This window comes from Hirundo rustica, chromosome 3 (assembly GCF_015227805.2).
Source record: "Hirundo rustica isolate bHirRus1 chromosome 3, bHirRus1.pri.v3, whole genome shotgun sequence".
Classification (NCBI taxonomy): domain Eukaryota; kingdom Metazoa; phylum Chordata; class Aves; order Passeriformes; family Hirundinidae; genus Hirundo; species Hirundo rustica.
Genome location: NC_053452.1, coordinates 2133334 through 2160493, shown reverse-complemented (window position 1 = coordinate 2160493; position 27160 = coordinate 2133334). Strand labels below are relative to the sequence as shown.

At 42.8% G+C, this 27160-nt stretch overlaps 1 protein-coding gene across 3 annotated transcripts in view; it reads left to right on the top strand.

Annotated features, from left to right (window-relative positions):
• The first annotated feature begins 646 nt into the window (after positions 1-646).
• Positions 647-27160, top strand: part of VPS54 (VPS54 subunit of GARP complex) — a 44747-nt gene continuing 18233 nt past the window's right edge. The window contains exons 1-12 of one of the 3 annotated variants that reach the window (XM_040059587.1): positions 647-754; positions 1106-1189; positions 9312-9473; positions 10275-10380; positions 10472-10516; positions 12001-12079; positions 14573-14607; positions 15968-16025; positions 18410-18795; positions 22037-22163; positions 23188-23295; positions 25630-25685. In XM_040059587.1, coding sequence (XP_039915521.1) covers positions 9338-9473; positions 10275-10380; positions 10472-10516; positions 12001-12079; positions 14573-14607; positions 15968-16025; positions 18410-18795; positions 22037-22163; positions 23188-23295; positions 25630-25685 — 1136 coding nt within the window. In that variant the 5' untranslated portion in view covers positions 647-754; positions 1106-1189; positions 9312-9337. Of the gene's footprint in view, positions 755-895; positions 920-1105; positions 1190-9311; positions 9474-10274; positions 10517-12000; positions 12080-14572; positions 14608-15893; positions 16026-18409; positions 18796-22036; positions 22164-23187; positions 23296-25629; positions 25686-27160 lie in introns of those variants that run through there. The other 2 variants (XM_040059585.1, XM_040059586.2) reach the window with 2 other exon arrangements.

Genomic DNA, 27160 nt, shown 5'->3' with positions numbered 1-27160 from the left:
TCAGCCACGTCTCTCAAGGAAGTCAAGGAGTCCCTGATCTCAGTGATAATTCATCCGGGGTTTATTGGCTGAGTCTGCAAAACAAATTGTACGGATCAAACCTTGGCCACCAAGGAGCAGAACAACATCTTCAGCCCAGCCTGTCTGGGGCCAGCACCAGACACAAACACGAGTTACGGAGCTGCGAGCCCAGGCGTGAACCCGTGTAACCCATGGATTTCCACACTCGTGCGTTCACACAGCCCACAGCCACGTTATTAAACACAGCGGGAATCGCCGCTGTTAATTCATCAGCTTCCCTGCGTTTTGTTGACTGGCACAGGGCTACGGCCGAGAATCCAGGCGTGCTTACGGCACGATCAGCCGTGAGGCTACTACAGCTTCTGTAGGACCTCTATTTCAGCAGCTCCCGCGGCCTGACGGAGAATTACAGCCGACAATGCGAAATCCGAGTCAAACCGGCTGCGGAGCGCCCGCGGGGGCGGAGGGGCTCGCTGACGAGGGCTCCCAGATGCCGGCCGTGAGCGCTGCGGGCAGAGCGGAGCACCGCGGGCCCACCGCGGGCAGCGCGGCTCCTCCCGTTCCGTTCCGTTCGGCCGGCCTCGGCCGCGGCTCCTCCCCCGGGCGGTGGCAGAGGCGGGGCCTGGTTCCTCCCGCCGCCGCCCGGGCCCTTCCTGCGCCGCCCTGCGCGGGGGCACCGACGTGTCGCGGCGGAGGAGCCGCGCTAGGCCGCGCATCCCGCCCGGCGCCGCAGGTACGGCGTGGGGGAGCCGCCCGCCGCCGGCCCCGCCGCCTCCCGCCCCCGCCCGCCGCCGGGGCTCCCGCGGGGGAGCGGCCGGGAAAGTTTAATCTTCACCCCCCGGCGCCCTTTGTGTGGGCGGCCTGGGCCGGGCGGCGGAGCGGAGGGACGCGAGGGGAGGTGGGCGGCGGCGGGAGGGCTGCCCGCGGCCCGCTTTCCCTGCGAATATCCCCCCCCCGCCCCCAGCTCTGAATTTCCATGGTAACCCCCGGTGGGCAGCGGGCGGTGCCCGGCGGGAGGCGCGGGGAAGGGTGCGGAGGTGTCGGCGTGAGGCCGGGCCTCCCTCATGCGGTCGCTGTCCCGCAGGTCCCCGGCAGCATTCCCGACGATGCCGCGGGGAGAGATATGACGACGGCCTCCGGGAGATACTCCTGGCGTGTTCTCCATAAGGTATGGCCGGCTCGGGAGCTAACGTTTGGAGCAGGTATTTGGTGTTTTCCTCCTGGCTCATGGCAGCCGGGGTGGACTGGGATGTGGAGCGCTAAAGGGCTTGTTAGTTCCATAAGCCGTGTGGGAATGCGGTGGTTCCTGGGTTTGTGTGTTTTCCTGGTAAAATTGTGCGACGAGCTGATTAATTTCTTGCATTTCTTTACTGTGATGTTTCGAAGACGGTATGTGGTGTTGAGAGAAATACGCCCGTGGGTAAAATGCCGACCTTCTGCAATCCCAACAAAAACTTTCCCCCCCTGACTGTCCAGTTGGGCCTTAGTATATTGCTGAGTCCCTTTTTCTTCTGTTTTTCTTGCGTTCTCTAAATACTTAGGGTTTCTGTTACAGGACATAGAGTTACCACAATCCAGTGTAAAAAAAAGTGTAGAATGCCTATTTTAAACTGCATCAAAGTAATTACTGGGCTACAGATTCACATGTGTTTGTTTTTTTGAGTTCCTAGTATGGGTGGTATATTGACTTTACTGTCTTACCTGTACTGATGAAGTCCTGAATGAGAAGTCCTATGGACTTGTGCAGCTGTTGCTGTGCAACCCTGAAAGAAATTGCTCTCTTGCTGAAAAAAATGCAGCTGCAGTACCTTAATTGTTGTAGTGGCTGCAAGTAATTACTGTTGTGACCCAAGAATCAGAGTGACTCTTTGACAAACTGTAGTGCAGACAAAAGGTCTTGAAGTCCTTTGGGCATTAGGTTGGTGTGTCTGTGGGGTAGGAGAACAGTGCCTGAAGTGGGTTGATTGACAGGAGATCCACGGCTGTTCACGCAAAACTCACTGGGCAGCCTCACCAGTGGGACCAGGAGGCTGCACAACGAGAAGCATCTCCACCTCTGCCATCCCATTTGCCAGGATCTGTCCCAAGTGTCCCTCTGTCTTCAGGGCTATCTTTCTCTCTGGTGGGAGTCTGGCACCTGTGCAGGAATCTTGCCTTGCTGACAAGCCACAAACATCATGGCAGGAGAAGGAGATGCCCATTTCCAACAGTGAATGAGGATATTGTTTGCCTGGAAAATGTCAGGAGCCATTAGAAATGAGTGGAGAAAGCAGACTGCAGGCTTCTCGTTGGCAGTTTGAGCAGGAAGAGGTTGGGAAATGGAATCATGACCGTGTAGGTATTGCTGCTAATTTTGGGGCAGAGGAAGCCACTTCTGCTTTCCTTCTCCAGAGTTTAGGGAAAATTAGGAGATGTGAATCTGAAGAAGAGAGAAGGCCCACGAACATCATATTGTCCTTCCACTTGAGAGGCCTAGAGTTTTCTTCTGGTTTTCTTTCTTTCTTTTTTTTTTTCTTTTTTTTTTCTTCACACTTTGTTTATTCCTTGTTTTATGAATGGAGCAGAAAGACTGAGCAGGTGAGCGTGAGTGTGGATGTTCTACTTACATATTTCTGGGGCTTCATACAAGTAACTCCAAATCATATTTACCAGCAAATCTAGGATTTGTTTTCTACTTTTAGCTTTTTTTACCCACCTCACCTAGGTGCTAGATTTAAAAAAGGAACCCACCTGAATATTCTCTGCAGAAGGTAAAACATTGTTAATGTGTTTACCTTGTGCTCAAGACTGACAGGTCCAGGTGTTCCAAAGCACTCATACCTAATAGCTTCAATATCCCAGCCTTTTCCCTCTCAACCTGGTTCTTAAATTTGAAAAAAGGGATCATTTTGGATGTGTGTGGGTGTGTGTTAGGGCTAGATTAATAGAGCTGGAGTAGCATATCTGGCACTCTGCAATATGTTAGAGAGTTTCCATCATGTTTATACAGTCTCTGTAAGCAGCAGTGCAGGATCTTCCTTTTGGTTTTTGGCATTCTAGGTGTAGCGTGACCAGACTGGGTTTTATGCCGTGGGGTTATTTATTCTTTTTGTCAACGGAATCTGTTTGAGGGATGAAAAGGAAGTGATGTGAATAGAGGTGATCAGTTTTGTTTATCTTCTGTTGGGCAGGCATTAATACCCCAAGGACTGTCAGCAAACATGGGTGGCACGCTCCTTTGTGCTCGCCAAGTTGAAGTTTGGATGGTCTTGTTTGCACAGTAGCTGCTCTGTGGAGTGACAGTGGACTGGCATCCTGTGTCAGGATTTGGTGTGAGGTACAATGGGACTGATAATCTCTGGTCACAGCTTTATGCGCGACGTCAAACTGTGGAATATTTTTATTTAGCGCCCTCACAGCCACTTGCAGTTCAGGACTTGGGTAAGGCTTTGGAAAGGCACGATTCCTACGAAAATCCATATTTTTAGGAAGTTATTTTCTGATGAAGAAGTGGAGCCTAGCCCTGCTGAGGGTGGCAAGTGGAGGGGCTGCACAGGAAATCGTGCTGCTGACGCAAATTGCCGTGAGCATCTGTCTGGGCTCCTTTTGTCACGTCAGGACCTCGGTGCTGGGATTTTTGCTGGGGCTGGTGCAGTTCTTGTGCCTCTTCTCCACATGTCACTGCTCTGCAGTCCCTGCCTCTGACAGACTCGTAGCAGGAATGCCTGCTGGGCCTCCTTGATGTCTGTTCAGCTGTGTGGACCTTTCTGGAGCTCTGTAAGGTGCTCGTATTACGCTGTTTTCCCAGGGGGTAATGCACACTGTAATGCTGATGCCTGGAAAAAGGGGTACAAAGAGACTTCACTCTCACCTTGTCTGATAGTGTGGGCAACTAACCTAGCTAGCTTTTTCTGACATATATTTTTACAGCTTTGATGATTGTTTCTGAATGATTGTGACACCTCTGGTGTGGAAGAACTGGGTCTGTAATGACCTAAATAGCTGTAGGTAGGTCCACTTCTCCAGCACAGAATCTGCCTTCTGATTTCAAATTAGTGTTCACGCTTGGGAGGTTGGGGTTCCAGATTGAGAGGAGGTACGTTTGCTACAGGGGGTACATCACATGTGTTTCATGTAATTGTTTATTTGGTACCTGAATGGAAGTGAAATACTACTTTCCAGATAGTTTGTCTGAAAGGAGATAAATTGCTTTCCAGCTTTTGACGAAGTGTTTACACTTGTGGATTATTTTAAGTAGCAAGACATTATTCAATGGTGGGACATTTGGGAGTTATTCTTTTCAGAGGATCTTATTCTTGTGTTTAAAGAAGTGAAGCTCAGCTAAAGCTTTTTTCTTGTTTCTTTTTTTTTTTTTTTTTTTTAAATCTGCTGTTCGTGTGGCTACAGCTGGGAAGGGCAAAAGAAACCAGTACAAAATGTAATAGTATGAAAGTCAGATGTTGTTTGATGCTGGCCATGTAGGCTTCCCATGGTGCTTTGCAGTGAGGATGCAGCTGTTCTCTTCTTTCTTTGGAGTCACTGCTGTTTTTCCTTGCCTGTTTCCCTGTTCGAGGAGAGTGTTTTGAGACAGCCTTATGAAAGGGACAATTTAAGGGCAGGGTGGTGGCATTACTCTTTGGGCTATTCAAGTGCTCTTGCTTTTCCTCATCCTGCAGTTTGCTGGGAAAGTAGCACAGTCTGAGGAATTACAGAATGTGCTGGAGCCTAACAGCGTGTGTGGCTAAGCAGGGCTGATGGGAAATGCAGACAACCCGTGCATTGCTTCCTTCTTGGGTTGATTTCATCCCAGCAGGGCTCACCTGGGTGGTCATCAGTCCTGCTATCTTTGCAGAGAAGGTGCAGAATGCACTCAGTTACGTGTTTGTTTGCGGATACAAGCAGAGTTGTATTTGTTAGGCTCTCAGAAAGGCCAAGCTCATATGGCCTCTTCTCTAGGTTGAGCGAAGAGGTTTCATGTTAGAGTGAGCTCCAAATGTGGTGGCTTGCCACAGGGACAAGTCTCATCTCTCCTCTGACTCTGGCCTCCTCATTCCCCTGACAGTCATCATCTTCCTCCTCTGAAACCCCAGGGTGGAAGTAGGTGTTCTGAAAGAGCTTGGGTTAGCAGAACTGCTCCCACAGCTTTAACCTCAGTCTCTGAAACCACTTTAATGTTTCTCCTCCAAGCTAACCTTGGCTCCCCTGCTGCAACAGGGATGTCTGTCTCAGGGCACAAGGGACAAGCCTGGAAATTTCAGCCTGAGGAATTAGCTGGTTGAAAAAAAAAAGTGAAAGCTTGTGCAGTCTGGCTCACGCTGTCTTACAAAGGTGCTGTGTACTTTGATCGTACCACGGTTTCCCTGTTACAGGGTGAAATCCTGATTTAGCAAAAAGAACTGTAATAATACATAGGGAAAGCTCAACTTTTGAGGACAGAGTAAATATGTTAATAACAACATGCAGTTTGTTAGCTGTTGGGGTCCTGGAAGGAGTCCCTTGTGCATTTTTATCTTTTAGTTACGTCTCAGGTATGCTTTTCTTTAATAAGCATCTTTGGTATTTATCATGTCTTCTAGAAGTGGTGCAATGTCTTGCTTTAGCTTGACTTGTGGGTGGCTTCTGATAGATTTCTATTCCAGAGCATGTCGGGCAGCCAGAGGAGCGCTTGAAATATTTTCATTTCACTTTCTTGTTGCCAAAGCCGTGACAAGCAGCAGGGACTTGAGTGTGCCATTTGTGTTCACAGAGAAACTTCTGCCTTACCTTTGGGATGCAGAGCCTGCAAGTATCCAAGTGTGCCTCAATGTGGGCAACAGGGAATACTTAAGGAAAGCTTGCTCAGTGTAGCATGTTCAGTTGGAATCCCCCCTGAGTGCTGAGGGTTTCTTCTTAGGTGTCACTATTTTCGAATCGGAAATAAAATTCAGAGAGCAGATTCTACGAACGACACCGGAAAAACAAAGCATGTGAATAATTACACTCAGAGAACAGGAAGGCAGCTTCTGAAGAACTTCTGTGCAAGTCCTGATAGTTGGAAAAACAAGCACGTTCTCCAGAGTTCCAACCACCCTGTGCAATTACTTCTGAGTAATACGCTTTGTTGTTTGTTGTGCTCTCTTTCCAGTAGCTGAAACCGCGGGTGCGAAACTCAAGAGTCACGGCGCAGTCATCTCAGAAATAACCTCACGTGATTCACGCATTGCTAGCTCGCAGATCTGCTGCTTTGCTGACTGGCCAGTATCCCAGTGTGTGGCTCTTACTCTCGTCACCCCAGTATTTTGTTCCGTGCTGTGTGGCACAGCTGTGGCGTGTTGTACTTGCTGAGCACGTTACCGAACGAGAGTGCTTTATAAAGGGGAGGCTGTCGGCTGAAATGCAGCTCTTGGTCCTCAGATTGTAGGAGTGCTGTCAGTTCAGGTCATCAGAGCTGTTTTCATCGTTGCCGTGGCTGATTTCATTTAACTTTAGCGGTATTAAGTCATTACAGTGATGGTGTAATTTAATATAATCTTTTTAAATAAGGAAATTAATACAGTGTGTACAAATAAATGTAATATATTGAAGGCATGTTGCGAACCCATAATCCTGGGTTCCAGGTTCCATCGCTGCTCTCGTGTCTAACATCTAAACGTTTTCTTTAATTGCATCGGTTTAATACACATTTCTAGACAAAAAGTGAGTAAATTATGGTGATTTCTGGCGAGAACAGAGTGGATCCAACCCATTTTAATTGTATATAATTTAAACACTGATGTAATGAGGTTACCCATTCTCATATTCTTACTACAGCCGTATGTTCTTCTAAGTAGGAGGCTCAGGGGACTCACCGTTTCATAAATCACTCTGCACAGTTAATGCAGTTAACTGCATTCACCTGCCTTTCACTTGCATGGAAAATTGAACGAGTTGAAATACTCTGCAGAAGTGTTGTTCAGTGTTAGCACCGAGTTTAGTTGTTTTGGTATGTTTAAATCAGCAGACTCGTATATTATTGTGTATTTTAAAATGTCGATTTAGGGGCTGGTTATAGGTTCCTTTGTCTGTAAAATGTTTAGTTGTGGATCACAAGGAGCAGCTGTTCTGTTGGTGAACAAATGAAAGTTTTTCAGTTGTGGGTAAGGTTTGCATACAGAGATGAGTGTAGGGCAGGATTTTCACCTTTATATGGGCTTGGCACATACTCCTTTGTAACATGAACTTAATGTCCAGTTTTCTTTATCTTTCTGAAGTTATACTTTGTTGGCCAGTTTAAGGACTGCATTTTGAGGAATGCCTGGTTTGGGGCAGTACAGAGATGAGGTTTTTTCTCCTGTGCAAGTGTGGTTGTTCATTGGGGTTAATTATCCATAAGGTCCTGAGTTATGAGGGTACTAGAATAGCTGCTGGCTATGAATAATTTAGTACAGCATCAGATTGCGTGCCACTTAAGAAGGCCTCTGCCTATGAAGCCTTATATCTTGTTGAAATCCACTCAACAGCATGAAGGTTACTGCTTGCACTGGTATTTTATTGTACTCTTTTCATTCTATTTTAAGGTTTGTCAGTGAATATTTTATGGTGATAAGTAATGAAAATATCTGTGCAAGAGTAGGTAGAGCTTGGTTTTGAAATGCTGAGGTGTTGAGCTGCTCTTCAGTCTTAAATAATCTTTTAAATTTGTCTTAAATCTTTGACTAGCATCACACAGATAGCATTTTCTCCACTCAGATTTATGTAGTTGAGACAATTCATAACCTTAGACAATTCTTTTAGATGGCACTTCATTGTGGGGAAAGGAGAAAGGCTGAATTAGAGGCTTGAGGATTTCAGTGCTTTCTACAAATCGCCCTAGCTGCTCATACATCTGACTAGAGCAGACTGTGGCTCTTATTACAGAGGCTTTTTCAGGAGAAAAACTGCAAATACAGCACTTTGAAGCACTTCCAAGTGCAGATAAATTTACTGTATGCCTTCAGGAGGCTTGGTCATGGCATCATAGCGCTGGATGTGTTTTTTTAAGAATGCTAAAATGATAAGTGTTTTGTCATCATATACTAGATTTTTCACAAAACCACCCCAAAACATTCGGGAAGGGCTTGATGAAGAAGTTACTTTGGAAATGTCAAGGGAAGAACATAAGAATATGAAAATGCAATAAAAGTAGTAGAGAAAAAGGGGTTTGTGGGGCTTTTGGGGGAGGGAGATTAATGCTTTATGGTATTTAGGGAAGATCTGTCAGATGTCTGGAAAGGTTTTTTTGTCTGACTACTTCTGACTGTTCCCATTTTCTGCCTGCCAGTAAATTTTTCTTACTCTGGGACTCTTCATTGGGATGCTCTGTTACAGCTGCACATCTCCTTTTGAATTGTTTTGTAGGACACTTTCAACCTCCTTTAGAAAGTAGAACCTTTTTTCTTTTCCAAATGAGGTTTTTAATTTATGTGATGCTGCTGGAAACCGACACGGTGAGATACAGCCATCCCTTGGTGCCTGCTTTAGCACTTGAAGATAAAATTGGCCTTTCATCTTTTCCTGCTCCTTCACAGGGTAGTGAGTAATTTAAGTGTCCATTAAGGGTTAGTAGTTAAACGCTAAGATCTTGCTAGATGTGTTTAATTTTCTCCTTAAAGTCAAGGATCCAGATGGGTCCCTTTGAACAGGCACTCCTCGAGCTGTACAGTTTTAATAAACTCTCAAACCTCTAATAGTTGTGCAGTGTGCTACTGTCTGACGCTATGATGGAAATGCAGTTTTGTTTACAGATGGAAAGAACTCATTAAGTTCAGCCCTAGAGTAAAATTTTTAAGGCTATTTATTTTCAAGTTGGGATCTTAAAATTAAACTGAAAATTAGTGGGACTTTGCTTACTCTGGAGCTTTTTGATCTATTATTTAATTGTCTTCTCTGTGCAAATACGTTATGCTGGAATAAACCGTACTTTACTAGGCAGCCGTAAAAGTTGAACTGCCAATTTTCCTGACTCAAGTGCAAGATTTCCTGATATTTGGGAGGAAATTCTATTGTGAATGCGTGCACTGTGGTTGCAACAGTTATGGCAAGAAAGGAAGGGGTGCCTGAAAGACTTATTTTTTCCCCTAATGCAGCATTTTACTGGTGCTGTGCACAAGAGCAGGCTATCCTCCAAACTTACAGGTGTGTGAGGAACAGGCTATGAAGTCTGCCTTTCAGTTTTGTGTTTAAAACAGCTTTCTCCTCTTGTTGAGGTGTGCCAGTTGAAGCGTTGCAGTTAAAACCAATCCTGGATGTCATTGTTTTGATACAGCATCCCCAGAGCTTTATTAAAGCCTTGCTATCTATTGTCTCCTATTTAGCTTTTATCAAGTGGTGATTTTATGCAATGGCATCGAGCCACAGTTCTTCACCAGTGCCTCAGTCGAACAGCAGTGATGCTTTCTTTAAAAAAGAAGCGGACGCCACGAAACGCTTTCGCCCTGCGCAGTCCCTGCCGGATGTGTGCCCCAAGGAGCCCACAGGTAACGCTGGGGGAAAGCTCCTCGATCTGCTGAACCATTGCCAGCCATCCAGTCGAGATTTCTTGCGTTCCAAGTGTCCTAAGTGTAGCCTTACTAAGCCATCATCTTATTTCCAAGCGTGCTGTGATTCTTTTTTATACCACCCAGTGTCCCTTTGGAGCAATTGGAGAGACTATTTGCAGCTTGTTTTAGCACGTCCCCGTTATAGGTGGGACTTTGCTTGCGTGATTCCACGTTTCAGCTCTGATCCGTACGTGCCCAGTGTGCTTGGAGCCTGGCTGCATTCCTTCTGGGAGGCATCCCAGCCCTCCTGCAGGAGGAGTCAAGTGACCTGTCTGTAGTACCGAGTCTCTGGTGCTGTTGTTAAACCAGGTTTTGGTCACAGTTCCAGCTGTTGTGTCGCACGAAAGCTTAGCTGACGCAAAGGAGTAGGTGGGATGGGATCTTAAGAATTACGACATAGAATGCTAACGAATTTCAGCTGTCATTCTGATCAAGATCAGATTATTAGAAATATTGTTTGTGGTTGGAATCTTTTTCTCTTCAGTAGAAGCTAATGTTGAGCTAAATCTGTTTAATGAGTGTCAATACACCACTTCTGTGTTCAAAACTTGAGTTGGTTAATCTCATAGAAGAAACGCAAGGTAAAGTGTTGCAGAAGGAGAATATCATGTCATTTGCATAGATAATTCTAATTAGTATGTAACTGGTAAAATATGGTTTGCTTAAGGACCACGTTTTAGCAAAAGCTACAGCTTTGTTTCTCACCCTAACAAAACTGTCTTGTCTTTTGTGCTGCAGGCAATCCCAGTAACTTATGTGACAGCCCATCTCTAGTTGTGGATCAGCAAAGATGGACTATTTATCATTCCAAAGTCAATCTCCCAGCAGCACTAAATGATCCTAGGTTAGCAAAAAGGGAATCTGATTTCTTTACAAAAACATGGGGAGTGGACTTTGTGGACACTGAAGTCACGCCTTCATTCTACCTCCCACAGATCACCAAGGAACATTTTGCATTATACCAACAGGAAATCGCTCCGGTAAGAAGCCCCAGTTAGGTGCCCGTAGTCCTAGGGACCAGAAAAACATCCTTCTTCTAATTAGATTATCCTGGCTAGTAGCCCATTGTCCAGTTAGCTGATAATTAATTAGCTTTTTCACTGTTGGTTGGGTCTTCGTTAGACATTTCTGGTTTTATAATCTCAGAAGCCGTCGTGTGGAAAATGCTCTCTGAATTGTCCTGAGGCAATTTCATGTTGTTTTTAACTTCTGTTTCTGAGCACTGAGCTCTGCACCAGGGCTTGTAGTTCATATTTTTTTCTTTCTGGTTGTTAATCCTTTTTTCCTGTAAGGATTGTTTAAGGATTGGGCTCTACAATGCCACGTAGCATTCTCAGACCTTTGGATCAAAGGACTACATGCTGCAAGGGTTGGAGATATTTTTTAGGAGTCTTCAATCTAAACATTGAAACATTTATTCATGAGCTTCTTAAACTATAAAGAGGCCTATTATCTTAATGATTTGTTTTGTAACAGGGAAGTGTAAGCTACATCTAAGGACGCCAGGACCAGTAGGAGACTTCTACAATCCCTTAAAAATACAAGTGTCAGTAAGTATGTAGGGGTTTTTTTGGTTTTTTTTAACTGCAAGAACTTGTAGAAGTCTCCTGCTGTTTTCTGCTTCCTTGGTTTGTAACTTCCTTTTTTGGTTTTGGTGGTGTGTTTTTTTTGTTGTTTTTTTTTCTGGTTCAGAATTAGCTGCAGGAAGTGTTATTTGTGTATAGTTAAAGATTCTAGAAGGGAATTGCCTATAATTGAGCTACAACTGAACTATTGCCTTTAACTCACATATTCAGCATTTAGAGTGTTTTAAGATTTCATCCTTTAAGGTTAGTACTTCATGCAGTGACTGCTAAATGAAAGAAGATTTTGGAGCTGAGCTGTGATGTAGCTTCTAGCGGAAATCTGGTTAACACTGGTGTTCTTTAGAAACGTAATTTCTCACCAGTGCGATCTCTGGTGGAGTTTAAAATTTGAAGCTCAGCATGATGAGACAAGATACGTGGTTTCAGCAAGGTACTCATTAATAATATGTGCAAGTAATTCCTACTTTCATCCAATTTGATTTAGCAATGAAAAAGGATTCTTTTGTGTGGTAGTGTGGTTTCTGGATTAGTCACCAAATAAATGTTTGTATATGTAATTACAGTTGATCTGGGATTGTATATCATTATGTAGAGGAGTTATTACACCTCTTCAATAACTTCTGTGTTCATTTTCTCTTGAGATGTAAAGATACAGGGAAAAAAACAACACATCCACTACAGGTTGAAGTTTTTGGTACCTTTCACCCGGACAAACTTTGAGCATATGAGAGGAAGAAAACGCTGTGAACTTGCCAGAATTATTTTGCATAATTTAGTTTTGTTTCACTGAATGTTTTGCTTCAAATGAAAAAAAAAAAAAAAAAAAATCTGAGTTTAAAGCATCAGAATAATTCTTTAATATATTTTCTCTTCTACAGAGAGAGAAGGTTCATGAAAGGTGCAAGAATATTTGTACTCCTAAAGATACCTTTGACGGGACACTATTACACACTCACGGTACTGTCGAAGCCTCCTTCAGTCTAATTAAAATGTGGTGTCTCTTTGTATCAATGTGTTATAACGTCAGTAGCAAGGGTTGCGAATGTTGCTCATTATTGATTCTGTGAGGTTGTTTCTGTTACTTGCTGGGGATCTTCACGTACAATAACAGCTGATGATTTCTTCGAAACAATAATTGAAAACTTTTAAACTTTTTCTCGACACGTTTGGATTCGTGGCAGGTCATTGAGGCCCTGGCAGTGTTTTCTTTAACTGCTGTTTATTTTAAGATCAGTTGAAACTGTTGCATCAAATTTGTATCACCTGTTGGCTTCTCATTGAACAGCTGCAGTGCCATTCCTGTGTCTCTGCCGTGGGAGTCAGGTCAGGGCTGAGGTGGGAAATGACATCTCAGGATGATCTGGTCTAGCCAGGGCCACCTGTGGGAGGACAGTGTCCAAGCTGGGTTGTGAATCTCACAGGTGGAAATGACACAATTTGTCTGGGCAACCTGCTTCAGTGTTTTACCACCTTTGCAGTAAAAATACTTCCTTGTGTTCAAATGGAATCTTTCATGGGTCAGTTTCTGCCCACTGCCTCCTGTCCTGGTGCTGGGCACCACTGAGAAAAATCAGCTTGGTGTTCTTTGCATCCCCTCCTCAGCTCTTTAAGCACATTGATCTCCCCTGGGCTTTTCCAGTCTGAACAGTCTCTCCTCCTCATTTCTTAATCATCTTTGTGGCTCTTGACACAATTCACTCCAGTATGTCTAGGACTGCTTTGTGCTGAGGAATTCAAACCTGCACACGAAGGCTGATTTTCAGGACTTCAAGGAAGTCCAGCTAATAGGAAACTAGACAAGAAGGCAAGAGGCAAAATAAAAAGGAAAAAAAAAAAAAAAAGTAAAAAGAAGAAAAACACTCATAACTTGGAGAAAGTTTTTATTACTTATTTTAATTTACTTTCTCAAAAATGTTAGCATAAATTATGAATGAGAACCCATCAATCCTTGGATTGCAAAAAGGATTCAGTCATTTGCTCCTTCTGATCAAGTGTTTCAGTTGACTTTCTTCCTGCTCTTCTGTGCAAAAGGAAGCCCTTCTGCAGGGTTTCTCTCTATTGGTGTTACTTTGGAGTAGCTGTTCCAGGATGAGTCTGTGCTGCATACTGCAATATCAAAGTGCCTTCTTCAGTCTTAGCTTAATCCTTTTTAAAAGAGTCTGAGTATTTTTAAAGAGAAAAAAATTACTGTCACCAAAGTACCTGGGAGCTCCTTGGACAGTAGAAGCATCATTTGGTCAACTGAATCTTGTGATTTTTTTTTTTTATAAGTTCTGCTGTTACTGTTTCCTGTCTTCCTCTAGCTCCATCCCACAAGAGTTGGCCTTTCACTCCTGTGAGAATTGGTCTGTCCAAAGGCTGAGGACAGCAGGGTTATTCCAAGGTTGCTTTTGTACTTTGATATAAATAAAGTAAGAAACAAATGAAGTGAAAACCAAAGAGAGCAGTGTGGGAGCTGATGCTGAGGTAGCACTTCCCATGTTTGTCAGGGTTGAGCAGACTGTCCAGCAGAGATTTGGGCTTGTTGCTTTTAAATTCCTCAACTTTTTTGTCCTCCAGTGTGCCCCCTCTTCATAATGCCCACTAAAGTAATGAGTAAGGGTGGGACAGGGGATTTTGGCTGAACCTCAGAAGTCTGAACTTGCCTTTTCTTCAAGTTCTGCTGGGATATAATGAATTAACTCTTCTCCCAGCTCAACTCTCTCACCCTCTGCAGTTGTTAGGTCAGCATACTCCACGGGAATTAGTGCTGCTGTGCTGCCTGCTCCGTGCTTGGGGCTCTGGCCCGAGCCCTTGTTCATCCTTCTTGCCAGCCTTTGTGCATCCAATCTCCAAGCGCTGTGCAGAAGTGACCACATGGGCAGCCTCAGTCTGAAGCATTAAAACTGGGGTGATATCAGAGGGACCTTTTACTGGCCCTTGCCAGTGCACTAATGAATGTGGACTGCTTTGTATGACGAGCACTGACTGCCAAAGCAGCCAAGTGCAAACTCCTTTGAGTAGTCTGAGCATGAGAGCTGAACTGCCAAGGAAAAGAGCACTTCAAGGAATCAGAATGTTTCAGGTTGGCAGGGACTTCAGAAGGCCTTTACTGCAGCTGCCAGCTCAAAGCCAGTTCAGGAGGGGTAAGGTCAGGCCAAGCCATTCGAAGCTTTACCAAGAAAATTAGAAATATCCAGAAAACACCTACAAATATATATCCAGAAAATCTCCGGAGTACCCAGCCCTGCTGGGCAGCCTGTTCCAGTGCTTGATTGTCCTCACATCATCAAGGTTCTCCTGGGGTTCAGTCAGAAAGTTTCATTTCAGTTCGTAAGCCTGTTCCGTTCCCCCGCCGTGAGGAGCGTGGCATCGTTGTCTCAAACACTTCCTCGTGGGATTCACGTGTTCAAGGGAGTTGTTTCCCCTTGTTTGCTCATCAATGACTACCTGTGTTTTGTTTAATTTTAGATAAATCCAGGACAGATCTGGAGCAAGTACCTAAGGTATGGCTTCTGTGCGCTCGGAGCTGTTGTAAGGTTTCTCACGTGAAATATTGGATATATGCATGTACTCTGTTCTTTGTAGAAATTTTGTCCCTGCTGATTGCTTGGGTTGATTCTCAAGAGGGTTTGTAGCACTCAGAATCTAAAGACTGAGGATGATGTGCTTTGTCTTTTTTTTTTTTTTTTTCTTGTTTCCATGGTTTCAGTTTTTCTCTGAAAGTATAATGCAAATACTATTATTATTTCATCTTTAAATAAATGAAGTTGAGACCTCAGAGCTGAGCAGAATTAGCCAGTCTAGGAGGAAGGGGAAACTGAAGAGTTTGAGAAAAGCTTGAATATTGCCTAGTGTACAACTCAGCATTAGGTTTAACCGCTTGAATCCTTGATCAGAGCTCTCCTGCATATAAGCACGGAGCGTACATGATGTGGGTTTTTGTGTCAGGTTGACAAAAGACGCAGCTCCAGATCCCATTTTAGTCTGAATATTTTTTTTATAGGTACAGTAAGAAGTCAGAGTATTAATGTGGGTCAGCATCTCTGTGCCAGTTGTGTAGGCTGCAGCTTGAGTTGCTGTCACTGCAGTGTTTAAAGTCCAAGAAACAGGAAATGCTGGAGTGTGGTGTGGTGCTGCAATCCGTGTTGAACCTTTTAAAATGACACTTCATAAATAAAAGGAAGAGGCTTCCACTGCCTGCCTGTAAGCTCAAGGTTTTGTCAAGCAGAAATAATGTTATCAGAGAGAATTTTAGATGAGCAGTTCTCCAGGAGGTGTGGTTAATGTTACATGTTACTGACTCTTCCTGTGCGAAGCACGGTTGCTACATCCTGCCTAAAGGATGTCAGCTTGAGGCTGTGTCCCCTCCCAGGGAGCACTTGCACCCTGACAGCTGGCTGGATCATCAGCCTCGTGGGAACTGTGACCCCAGGAACGAGCAGATAGTGAGGAAGCTTTGCTCAGATCCTCGAGAGGGCCCATGTGCACTGCAGAGCTGCCTGTGTTTGCACACTCGGGGTGTTTAGGTCATCTCAGGTGGTTGAACACGTGTGTAATTTTGGAGCTGTGACTTCCACTTTCAGGAAGATAAGACTTTGTCAGGTCACACAAGCTTTTAAAGTCCGTTGGTTGTAAGGTCTGGAATGAATTTGTTTGCCTGGATTAATGGAAATCTGGATATTGAAATCAACAAATAAGGTCTCTGATAGCTTAATGAGATGTGCTTAACTGGGTCAAAAAATGCAGGGGTGCGTGAGGCACATTTATTTCTTTTGTTTTTCTGTTTCAGATTTTTATGAAACCAGATTTTGCCTTGGAAGATTCCTTAACATTTAATGCCGTTTTACCATGGTCTCATTTTAGTACCGCTGGTGGAAAAGGAAATCGTGATGCAGCTTCCTCCAAATTACTTCAAGAAAAGGTACAGCTTTGACAAAAGTTGTGCTTATCCATCAGTGCTGGTGGATACTGCAGGGGAACTCCCTGGCTGCTGCTGTGTAGTGTTTGAGACATCATTGTGGGCTTTGCTGTCTCTCATTTTACATCATGATTGTTAGTAAGTCGTGCAGGAAGCATCCTGCTGAAAGAGAACTTCTTGCCCTGCTCAGTAAATCTATCAAATCTGGAAAAAAAAGAAAAATATCTGTATGTGATGAAACAACTGGCTTTTCACGACAGTTGGAAGTTCCTGAAACAGCTGTATATTGAAAACTTCAGAAGTGTGGAGTGGTTTCCTAAGGGAGGAAGAGCAGTTCTGTGAGAAGGGAAAGCTGGATTGCACAGGTTGTACACTGTGTAAGAGTGTTATTTTCTAACATCTCAGGAAAATTTCAGATTCGAGGCACTGTGGTTTCTGTGCTAAAAGCAAAACTAAATCCTGTGGTGTTTATGTTTTAGGAGATTCCTCTTACTTTTGTTGTTGTCTGCACTGATCTGTTTTTGCATTTCACAGAGGAGAACATGAAAGCAGAGCTGTTTCTTTCATGTTGAAAACAGAAGTCTCTTCTTGGTAGTTTTTATTTTTTTACTAGTTTTGTAGTCATACTATAGAAAATCTCATAATGAGTCATCTTTACCACACAAATACCCATAAAATGCTTCTAGAAAACCTGAGCAATTTTGGAGTCTGTGAGGTACATTAGGAAAAAAATAACATGAGATTGTCTGGAAGATGTTTCCAGATTTCTGGGAATTAGTCTTCCTGCTCTCCTGCCAACTGGGGAAGAAGAAACAGGCTCTGCTGGAGGCCAGCTCAAAGGTTTGTTAGGTTGTCCTCCACACCTAAAGTGAAGGAACGCTTCTTTGGAGTTCTTTTGGGGCAGTTGCTGTCTGAAGATGAAAAAGCAATGTCTGGCATATGCTGTGAACTTCCCAAGATGTACCTGACAGCAGCAGGATGGACACTCAGAAAGGACTTGTGCTGAAGCAGACCCAGAGCCCTCAGTGATACAGAGGAGTGAAAACACTGCTTCATATGACTGAAATGAGCCCAAATTTTTTGTTTTACTTTTTAAAGCCTCTGAACTGCACGAGGTTTACACTTAGCATGTGTAAATGTACACTCTGCTGCCATAATTGTCCCTAGCTCCAGGCACCATTTTCCAACAGGATTTTGAAAACCTTGCCTTACAGCCTTTTGAGCTGCTCTTGATTTACTTCCAAAATTTCCTCATGATGTTTTCTTCTTTACCTCCTCCTATGTGTTGCCCTGCATTGGGACTTTAAGTTCTTGGAGGCAGGTGCTTTTTGCTCTTTTGTTCTACCTTGTTTAGCATAGTGAGACCTGGAGCATTTGGTTGGTACAATCACATAAATAATTGTCTGCAGTAGCCCTTGCTCTGATCCCTGTGTCAGAGTCTGTCTTGGCTTTTCCTGTGGCTAGGTGTGTCACAGCTGGTTGGTGGAGGATGCTTCTGATTTAAATTAGGTGTGAACAAAAAAGGTGGGTTTGCATATTGTGGGAATCCCCAGTGTATCCATGGGAAGCTGTGTGAAAATAACTTCAAGAAGGAAAAGTTCTGCAGCTGATTTCCTTTCTATCCCTGGTTGGCCTTCTGGAATTCAGCAGGAGGTTTGAACGCTTGGCACCTCTGAGAAACCAGGTCATCTGAGTATTAACATTCAGATGAGCATCCTGAAGTCCTTAGAGTTTGCATATTCAGCATAAACCAGAACACAGAGCTTTTACAGTCAAAGAACCAGGCCAGCACGGTGGTCTGGTAACTGCTGGACATAGAGAATTTGAATTTGAATTTCAGGTTCTGATCGTGTAGGTGTACTCTGGGAGATAGGCTTAGTACTAATTCCAGCTGGCTGCCAAAAGTACAACTGCAGCCAGAAATACCCTGGAGATTTTTCTACAAAGAAAGTACTACAGATTTTTAAATAAGCAGAGCCATTCCTGTGGTGTGCCATCAAGTATAGTGGCTGCACCTTTGGCAGCTTCAAATTTCGTAGCATATCTGTGTGTGTATTCTGTTGCTTGCAAGCCAGTATCCAGTCTCCTGGTTATTGTGCATATTCTGTGGCCAGTGTGCAACCACGTGGTACAAAACTTGGAGTGTTTTAGATTTATTTGCTTTTCTAACTTTTTATTTTCAAGCAGGAAAGGCATCAAATCAGCCTTCCCACCGTGATTTTGAGTTAATTTAAAAAGAAGTTATTCAACCACAACGACAAAGGAGTTTTAACTTTTTATTAGCAAAATTTCCTCGTGATGCAATGAGACAAATGCTCTGGAAGTGCATTTGCATGGTGATAAAGCTTCCAGGTCATAACAACAGTGTTGTTTTTTCCTCTTCCCAGCTGAGCCATTATCTGGACATCGTGGAAGTGAATATTGCTCATCAGATTTCTCTCCGCTCCGAAGCATTTTTTCATGCAATGACCTCTCAGCATGAGTTGCAGGACTACCTCAGGAAAACCTCCCAGGCTGTAAAATTGCTTAGAGAGAAAATCTCTAAAATTGATAAAGTAATGTGTGAAGGATCGCTTCGAGTTTTAAGACTGTCTCTCACCAGAAATAACTGTATAAAAGCATACAATAAACTGAAGTTAATGGCTACTGTACACCAAACACAGCCCACAGTACAGTTGCTGCTCTCCACTTCAGAGTATGTTGGAGCTTTGGACTTGATAGCAACAACACAAGAGGTGTTACAGCAAGAGCTTCAAGGTATTCACAGTTTCCGGTAGGTAACCACGTGGGAAATAACATAAAATGTGAGCAGAGCTGGAATGTGTTGAGCACATTACTTTGGCTGAAGGGATTTGTTCTACCTTTGTTCATTCATTCATTCTTAGAGGACCTAATACAGAAGGTATAAAATGTAAGTGTGGCATAAGCAGTGTGAGTAATGCCTTTGCCAGAGATGGGGATTTTTGGTTTTATTTTGGAGTGGGATGAGCTTTTGACATCTAAAAGCTTTGTCCTCTCCTCTGGTTTACAGATGTTTTAGGGGTGCAGAGATAGAGCAAAGCTGTGGCTGGACTTTCATCTTGTAGCTGAGAGGTGTTTTCCACGTGGGGGTCTGCAATCCTCCTCCAGGCAGCACCCCAGGGATGGGTCCTTGGGCTGGAGTTGTTAGAGGAGCATGCAGCAGTATTGATGCAGTAGAATCCTTCTAGCTGATGCTGATGTAAAATAAGTTATCACAAGATACAGGTAGTTTAAAAGTGGTGCATGCCAAGCTGCCAGTGTGGCAGAAGCAGCATGTGGTTAAATCAGCTCCAAGGCTTGCATCAGCCAGCTGAGGAGCTGTGTGCTCAATTTTCTGACTTGATGCTGGGTGAGAGGTGGTTTGTTTAGAGATTATGTGGTTCCTGCAGCCCAGTGGTCCACAGCTTGCATAATGGAAGCATGGTTGCTTCTCAGTAACTGCAACATGAATGTTCAGAGCTTTATGTAGTCACTGTTCTTGTCCATCTCTTCTGTCGAGTTCCTTCTAGCACCCCTTCTAGCTAGTTTGGAAAAACACTCAAATTTTACATAGAAAAGGTACTAGAAAAAGTATTAAAAACAAAAAAAAAGAAAAGAGCTAGTAAATTATTGGGATAAAGTTGCTGTAAGTGCTTTTGTTAAAAAAACCTAGAGACAGCCCATCTGAAGGGTGTGACTTGTCTCTCTTCAGCCACCTCAGTTTGTCTTTAGTGTTCCTGCTATCAACCACTAGATTCTGGTGCACAGCCCTTGGCTGAGTCACCTTTGTACTGACCTTGGTGACAAGTCAGTGCAGTTCTGCCTCACTCACAGTCAGCTGTGTTTTGCAGCTGGCTGCTCTGTCAGCAGAGAGTGCTGTTCTCTTGTCACTGTGGTGGTTTGATGTCCCAAGAACGTGCCATTGTTTCAAAATTCCCCTCAGGTGTGAAACATCTTTTCCAGGTAGATAATCATCTTGTCTGTAAAGGATAATTTATGTGGGTAAAGCTTAGCTGGTTGTTTTGCTAGTTACAGCGATGTGAGTGGGAAATGTCCTCTCTGCTTTGGACAGTAAAGGCTCACAGAGGTGAGTTAAGAGCTCCCTAAGTCCTGAACCCCACCAGAAATGCAAGGGCAGTTGAGAAGCCCAGCAGTTTCCAAATCTCACAAGTGCCTGGGTATATAGCTTGTGTGAAGAAATGGAAAGGTGAAAGCCTTCATAAAACTTCTCAGTAGAACGTTGTGTTTCTAAAAAATAAATAAAAATTTTTTAAAAAGTCTAAATTTATGGCAGGCACACATTCTTCAGCTTTTCCCAGGAAATACCAAAGGGATCTTCTTGCTTTATTCTGAGCAAGAGTGATGCAGTTGTCAAGGGAGTTAAATACCTGGTTTATTTTAACAAGAAACTTGTAAGGCAATAACATGTTTTCTAAACAATTACTATTTTTTTACTAAATATCTGATAAAAAAAACCTCCTCGACATCTTGTTTTAGTATTGCAATGGCAGCTTGTAGAATTTAATGTTTTCAATTGAGTCATGTCAGAATCATTCAATATAAAGCAGTAAGATAACGAGCTACTCAAATCATCAATTAATTTTTCCCTTGTCATACCGCATGCAGAGAAAAATGTAAGTTTGTTTCTAGCTGTAACAAAAAATGTAAAAACTTAGATTGTGTGAAGTACTGCACTGGTGTCTTTAGTCTGGATTAATGTCACTAATGATATGTGTCTGTTGTAACTGCTTGCTACTACTCTAGGGTAGAATTCAAGTTTTAGAGCTCTAACCTTTTCAAGTTCACCCTTTTAATTTTACAAAAGAAGGCTAATGTGTTCACTAACTTAAAAATCTGTGAAAACACTTTCTGTATTGTTTTCACAGTCTTTGTTGGGTGATGGAAATACAGTGATTTTGCTTTTTTTTTTTTTTTTGGAGGGGCAGGGTTGGTTTGGTTTTTTGGTTTTCTGTTGTTCTTTTTTCATGGGTATGCTGGCAAACCACTGTGGTATTTTACACAGTAAAACACAGATACATCCCCGGTCATCTTGAAATGAAAATAAATAAATGAATCTCCTCAAGTCAGATCCAACAAGATTCATGGACTTCAGCTCAGTGCTGGCCATGTGGGTTTCTGCAAGGAGGAGGAACCAGGAGTCATAAGCTATGACAGCAAAGGATCCAGCTCCACCAGCACCACGTTTTTGTATCTAGGCTTATCTAAAATATCACGGCTCCTCTTAATTCTCATTTGCAAAAGTGTCTGTGTGTGTTTGTTTTTGTTAAGGAAAAGGCAGTCTGATTTTGACAGGTACTTGTTCCCAGCTGTTAGTGGAACTTGAAAAGCTCGGAGTGTTTGACATCTCTGGAGTTCCCACTTTTAAAGGGTAGTTGATATTCCTGATTTGAGAAATTCCCTTGTGGTTCTGTATGACAACGGTCTGCAAAATATGGTTTAAAATCTCCCATACGTGGGAAAAACACTTTTCATTTAGAGTGGCAGAAAAAATGGCAAATTGAAAAAACTCCTGTGTGTTCTCTGAAAGCCATCCTGTCATGTGAATTTCATCTGTGACCACATCAGAAGCTCAAGTGTTTGAATTAGAAGAACTTGTGGACCGATGATCTGAGGAACTCGACAAGCAAAAGAAGTATTTCTTCTTTTTAACACCTTGATACTGACAAGCACTGAGTATTCTTAGTTCTGGTTCACCTCATTGGGCAGAGAGGTACTTGGCACCTTCAAAAAAAAGAAAACCAAACCAAAAGCCCTACATCCAAATTTTATCCTCCATCAATATTTAAGTCCATATGTTTTGGTGTAAGGTGACAGTGCCTGTGAAAAATGCATGTTTTCAGCTGCTCTGAGGAGTGAAAGGTTGGAGCCTCCCTTTAAGCCAGCGTTGATTGCATGGAAATTTCCTTCTGGGTGGTTATTTTCATCAACTGTGAACTAATGATTCGTTTGCAGGTTGATTATTTAGCTCATATCTCAATGGCTGTTTTTCTTAGGCATCTTGGCTCACAGCTTTGTGAACTGGAAAAGCTGATAGATAAAATGATGATTGCAGAGTTTTCAACTTATGCCCGCAATGATTTAAATAGACCCCTAGAAGATGATTGCCAAATTCTAGAAGAGGTATGTCTGTTATTGAAATAAACTGTCTCATGGATATGTTTGCATCTTTGACATACTTAATTAGCACTAACTAATTCGCTCAGGCCCCTAGCAGCAACACTATAATTTCAGACTATTTATCTTCTCATCCACACCTCTCCCCTCCCATTTATTTTTGTGCTTGATAAGATTAAATAATTCTAATTAAACTCAGAACTGCAATCCAGGCCCGCTTTATTTCTTTTTCAAAATAATCTGTTCTCTTTTCTCTGATTAAATGTATACTGAGTTCACTTCATGAACCTGAGCATGTAAGTGGAAAAGAACGTGGACTCTCGAACATGGACCAATCCACTTGGCTGTAAAATTTCAGTTTTGCAGTGAAAGCTGATATTTGCATGTCATTCTCATTCCGTCTCCCCATGCTTTTATGGGTGCTTATACCATATGCTTGCCCTGAATGCACGCTTCATTCACAGTACATATATAGATACATATTCCCCGTTCCTCTGAAGATCACAGACACGCAAAGATTAAGCTATTGTGGTTGATTTGTAGCCCAGAAAAGATTTTTCTGGAGTAATTGCAAGAGCCTGTGACCTGTTGAGCCTTCTTTAATCCATTCCACGAGCAGTGCAGTGGTTGGCAGTAGCTCTGCAGTGCTCCCATCGCTGCCCTGTGGTTTCTTGTCCTCTGTGCTGCCAGCCTCTCACTGTGCTCAGGATCAGGAAACTCACTCATGGTTCGAAATATCCACAGGTTTAAGCGCTTGTGAATGAGCCAAATTGAGGAACTGGCAGGAAAGGGGGCGAGAGAAAGAGACTCAGCTGGTATTGCCACAGGGAATTTTTTTTTTTTTTGGTATAGGCAAACCTTGGCATTGGTCCAGAGGAATTGGATGGACCTAAATGCTGTTCACTGTGTGCTTGATACATGAACTTTCTTACTGCTGTGCAATTTCTTAAAATTGTTTCTTGTCTTCGCCTTGGTCTTTTTCATGTGTGGATTTTTTTCTTTTTTTTAAATTTTCTTTTTTTCTTGATAGGAGAGACTTGTATCTCTAGTGTTTGGACTTCTAAAACAAAGGAAGCTAAATTTTTATGAAATATATGGCGATGAAATGATTAATACCGCAAAGAATATCATTAAACAGGTAAGACAGGCATTTCTAATTATCTGACAAGCTTTCCTCTACCCTTTGCAAATAATTTTTTAGTCATTAAGAACAGCTCTGATGAAGTTTTTTAGTGTCTGATGGTCTCTCAGTTAGAGCAGCTGAGTTTGCAGACACTTCAGGGCTCCCTGAAGCACAGAGGTCTTTACAGAAGAACTTTTGGGAGGTGTAGGTGACGTAAGCTCCCTGTTCTCTCTGTACAATTAACACTGTTGTGAACTTTGCTTCCTCTTAATAACACATGGCTCTCCAAAATACTAGAGTTGTGTCATAACACTGCATTTCATTAAAACTACACAACAAAACAAACACTCCAAAACCACACTAAAAACTTCTTCCTCCCAACACACTGTAAAGCAAAACCCTCGAGTTCTTGGTGCAAACACATAAAGGAGGATCAAAGAACTTGCCAGTTTAAACAGATTAATTCCCTGCAATTAGTACAGAAGATATTTCTTGCCTTGATGTTAACACAGACCTAGCACAGGTACATGGTAAAAGGTTGGAAAATATCCTTGCCTTTTTCTGAGAGGGCTAGGTGAAGTAATGGAGCAGGTATAGAAGTGCTAACCTTAAAAAAAACCCACCCCTTAAATTAAACCCCAAATCCTTTTCTGCATTGGTGTGGTTCTTTGCCATATAGGGCAGAGTATCTTCCAAGCCAAAAAACCTTATTGATAAAACCACCTAAAACCAATAACTGAACAAAATTCAGATTATTCCTTTGGGGGAAATACATTGGCTAATTTGGATAGTGGCATGATGACTTTTGTTCGCAAATGGATCTTAGGCTGAACTTAAGGTGTGTATTTGGTGTAAAACTTTAAGTTTTACTTGTCCTGTTTATTTGCCCACATGTGTGAGAATATTGTGTAAGAATGGGGGTTTTTTTCCCTAGAGATAGGTGATTATTTAAAGAGTGATGCTCTGATGTGCAGTGAACTCCATCTGATTCGTGTCTCCAAGGCTGGGAAATAGGTGCTGACTTGGGCATCTCCTGTCCTCACAGCAATTCAAAGCTGCATTGTGAACTGGGTTGGGAGCCTTGTTTCTAAAAGTTTGGATTTATTTTTTAATAATCCTTTTCTACAAAATAAAATACTTTTATTTGAAGGTTTTTGTTTTGAGCCAGGCTTTGTTGTTCCAGTCTCTTTGACATTGCAGCCCCAATGGTTCTGGTGGTCTGGTTGTACAAGGTGGATAGGCCCATATTGCTAGTAAATAATTTTAAAGGAAGAATTAATGAATAACACCAGGATAAAGCTGTTTATCTGCCTGACAGCGTCCCCTGGCTTTTCACTTGCCCGTATCAGCAGTCATAAGGTTGTTTTTTTTTTTCCCTTCCCTTTGTTTGATCACGTAGACAGGTAGCGTTCCTTATTTTTCTGCTCATTTTCAGTCTCAAAATGCTTTTCCCATTCTGCTGTGAAAGTTTAAGTTGGGTTTTTCAGGTTTCTCCTCTGCATAATAGCAGACAACGTTTAATCAAATTCCAGTGTAAATTTCTGTTGAATAAGGAAAATAGGCAGGATTTGAGTATTCCTGTGTGGTTTGTGCAATGCTTTTGTATGGTCGGCCATTGTCTCAACTCTTAGGGGGACTTTCCTTAATAAAGGAAACATTTTTCTTGCCACACCTCAAACGTGTTTCCTCTTCCAATGCATTGCTGGGCTGTTTTGGTGAGTGAATTTCAGCAGGTTTTTGTTGCCAGGCAAGTGTAAGAGCAGAGGTTTGTAAGCACTGAGCACGCTGCATAGTTCAAGAGCAAGGTTCTGTTCTTCTTCAGAAGCTTTTTTACTGACCACCATTATTCAGAACTCAGGTAAAACCCGTGCAGCTGGAGCTGGCAGCCCTCAGTCACCACTGGGATTGTAAAGACATGCTTAAAGGCAAGATGAGTTCACACTCTACTACTCATTCATTCAGTTTATTGACTGGCATTTGGGAGAAAAGCCCTTTTTCAGTCTTGAGTGGAGTTGATTTGTACCTTGGGCTTACAAGGAATGGGAAAAGAGATCAATGAAATGGCTGTAAAACTGCAGATGTGCTTGGAATGAAAATTGATTGTACTGGAGGCTTGAAGAAGCTGGCCAATTTTGTATGCACCAGTTGCTTTGGGGGGGGGTTCTTTTGCGTTTTTTTTCTGTTTGTCTTTAGAGAAACAAGTTGTTAAGTGATACAAGTGTGTCTTTCATTTCTTATTTTGCTTTTCCTTATTTAACTGGAGGATTAATGTGTTATGAAACTCAGCAGTGGTTAGAAAGAAGCTAAGATCTTCTTTTGTTCTGTGTTTTTCCCCTTATAATTTGACAGTGTGTGGTTAATACGGTATCGCAGATAGAAGAAATAGATACAGAAGTGGTTGTTAAGTAAGTATGCAGCCAGATTTCTTTTTTTTTTTTTTTTTTTTCTTTTTTGTGGTGGGTGGGGGTAGCATGTTTTTTAGCATAAATAAATTTACTGTTCTAATTTTTGCTTAGATTTCCCTATAATTAAGGATTATGCTTCTCTTGCTTCTTAATACTCTGCTTTTGTCCACCTCTGTGTGCATATTGTTTTACTTCTCATTCAGATCCTAATGTTACCTTAAATTTACCTTTGAAATAAATGCTAAAATTCTGTGAATCTCATTACATGAAGCATGTATCTCTTGAATATATCTCCACTTGAAAGCTTCCATAATCTGAGACTTTGTATTAAAACATGTCATTAGTTTAAGTTCCTCCCCCATAATCAAGAACAGGAGCTATCCAGAGAGGAGACCAAACAACTTTAGCCTTAGAAGTGGTCCCTCAAGAACCTCACCAAGCCCAGCAAAGGCAAATTCCAGAGCAGAGATGGAGCCAGGCTCCTCTCAGAGTTTGCTCAGAGGGCACAGTGTGGAAGATGAGGAATGCCAGTTGAACTTAGGGAGAATGTGTTCCCTGTAAGGCTGGTCAAACACTGAAACACAAGCCCAGAGAAGCTGTGGAATCTTTGTTCTGGGCCATGGTCAGGCTTGGGCTGACCCAGAGCAACCCAGTGTAGTTGGACCTGCCATGAGCAGGGCTTGGCCAAGGCAGCTCCAGAGGCCCCAGCTCCAGGGGGCCCCTGCCAGCTTCTGTTTTTTCTATGGCTTTATGATTCACCTGACTCAGCAAAGTGTTACCCCAAGATAATAAAAATAGTCCAGCTGATAAAGCAAAGTGAGTTGCAAAACCTGCCTGGATTTCCTACCCAGATTGGGAAATGACTGGGCACGGGGGTCATATTTACACACTGGATATGTGGTCACCATTCTCCAGTGTTTAGCCTTCTGTTCTTGGGCCCTAGCCGTGTATTACAGGGTTTAATTTTTGTTCTGTCGAGGATTTTTCTGCCTTTTTGCCACCGACAACTGATTTGTACTTGTAAGTGGTCTCATTGCAATGCCTTGCAAATTGAGCCTTTAAATGGGCTTCATAACCCAGCTTTTTAACACTTGAAAAGTATTTTCATGCAGGCTTTTTGGTCATTTTTTTATTCCCTCCCACGTGGTTTGTGAAAATGTTATTAAGCCCGTCCCTTGTTGGTAACACATGCTTACCCCAGGGAAGAGAACATTATTCCCAGCACAGAACTAAAGGGCAAATGTGAAGCTTTCATTTTCTTACAGTGTGATCTAATTCTCTGTCCCTCCTTCCCCGCTCCACTTACATTGTGTTGATCATGACTGTTGTTTAGGTGGTGTCTGTTCCTTGCCAGGTAAAAACCTACACAATTTTCTTTATATTTGCAATTTCGTTTAAAGCATGTTTTCTTTTCCTTTATGTGCCAGTAGGCATCATGGCCAGCAATTGCTGTTTGCTGAATACTGCTCTTTTTT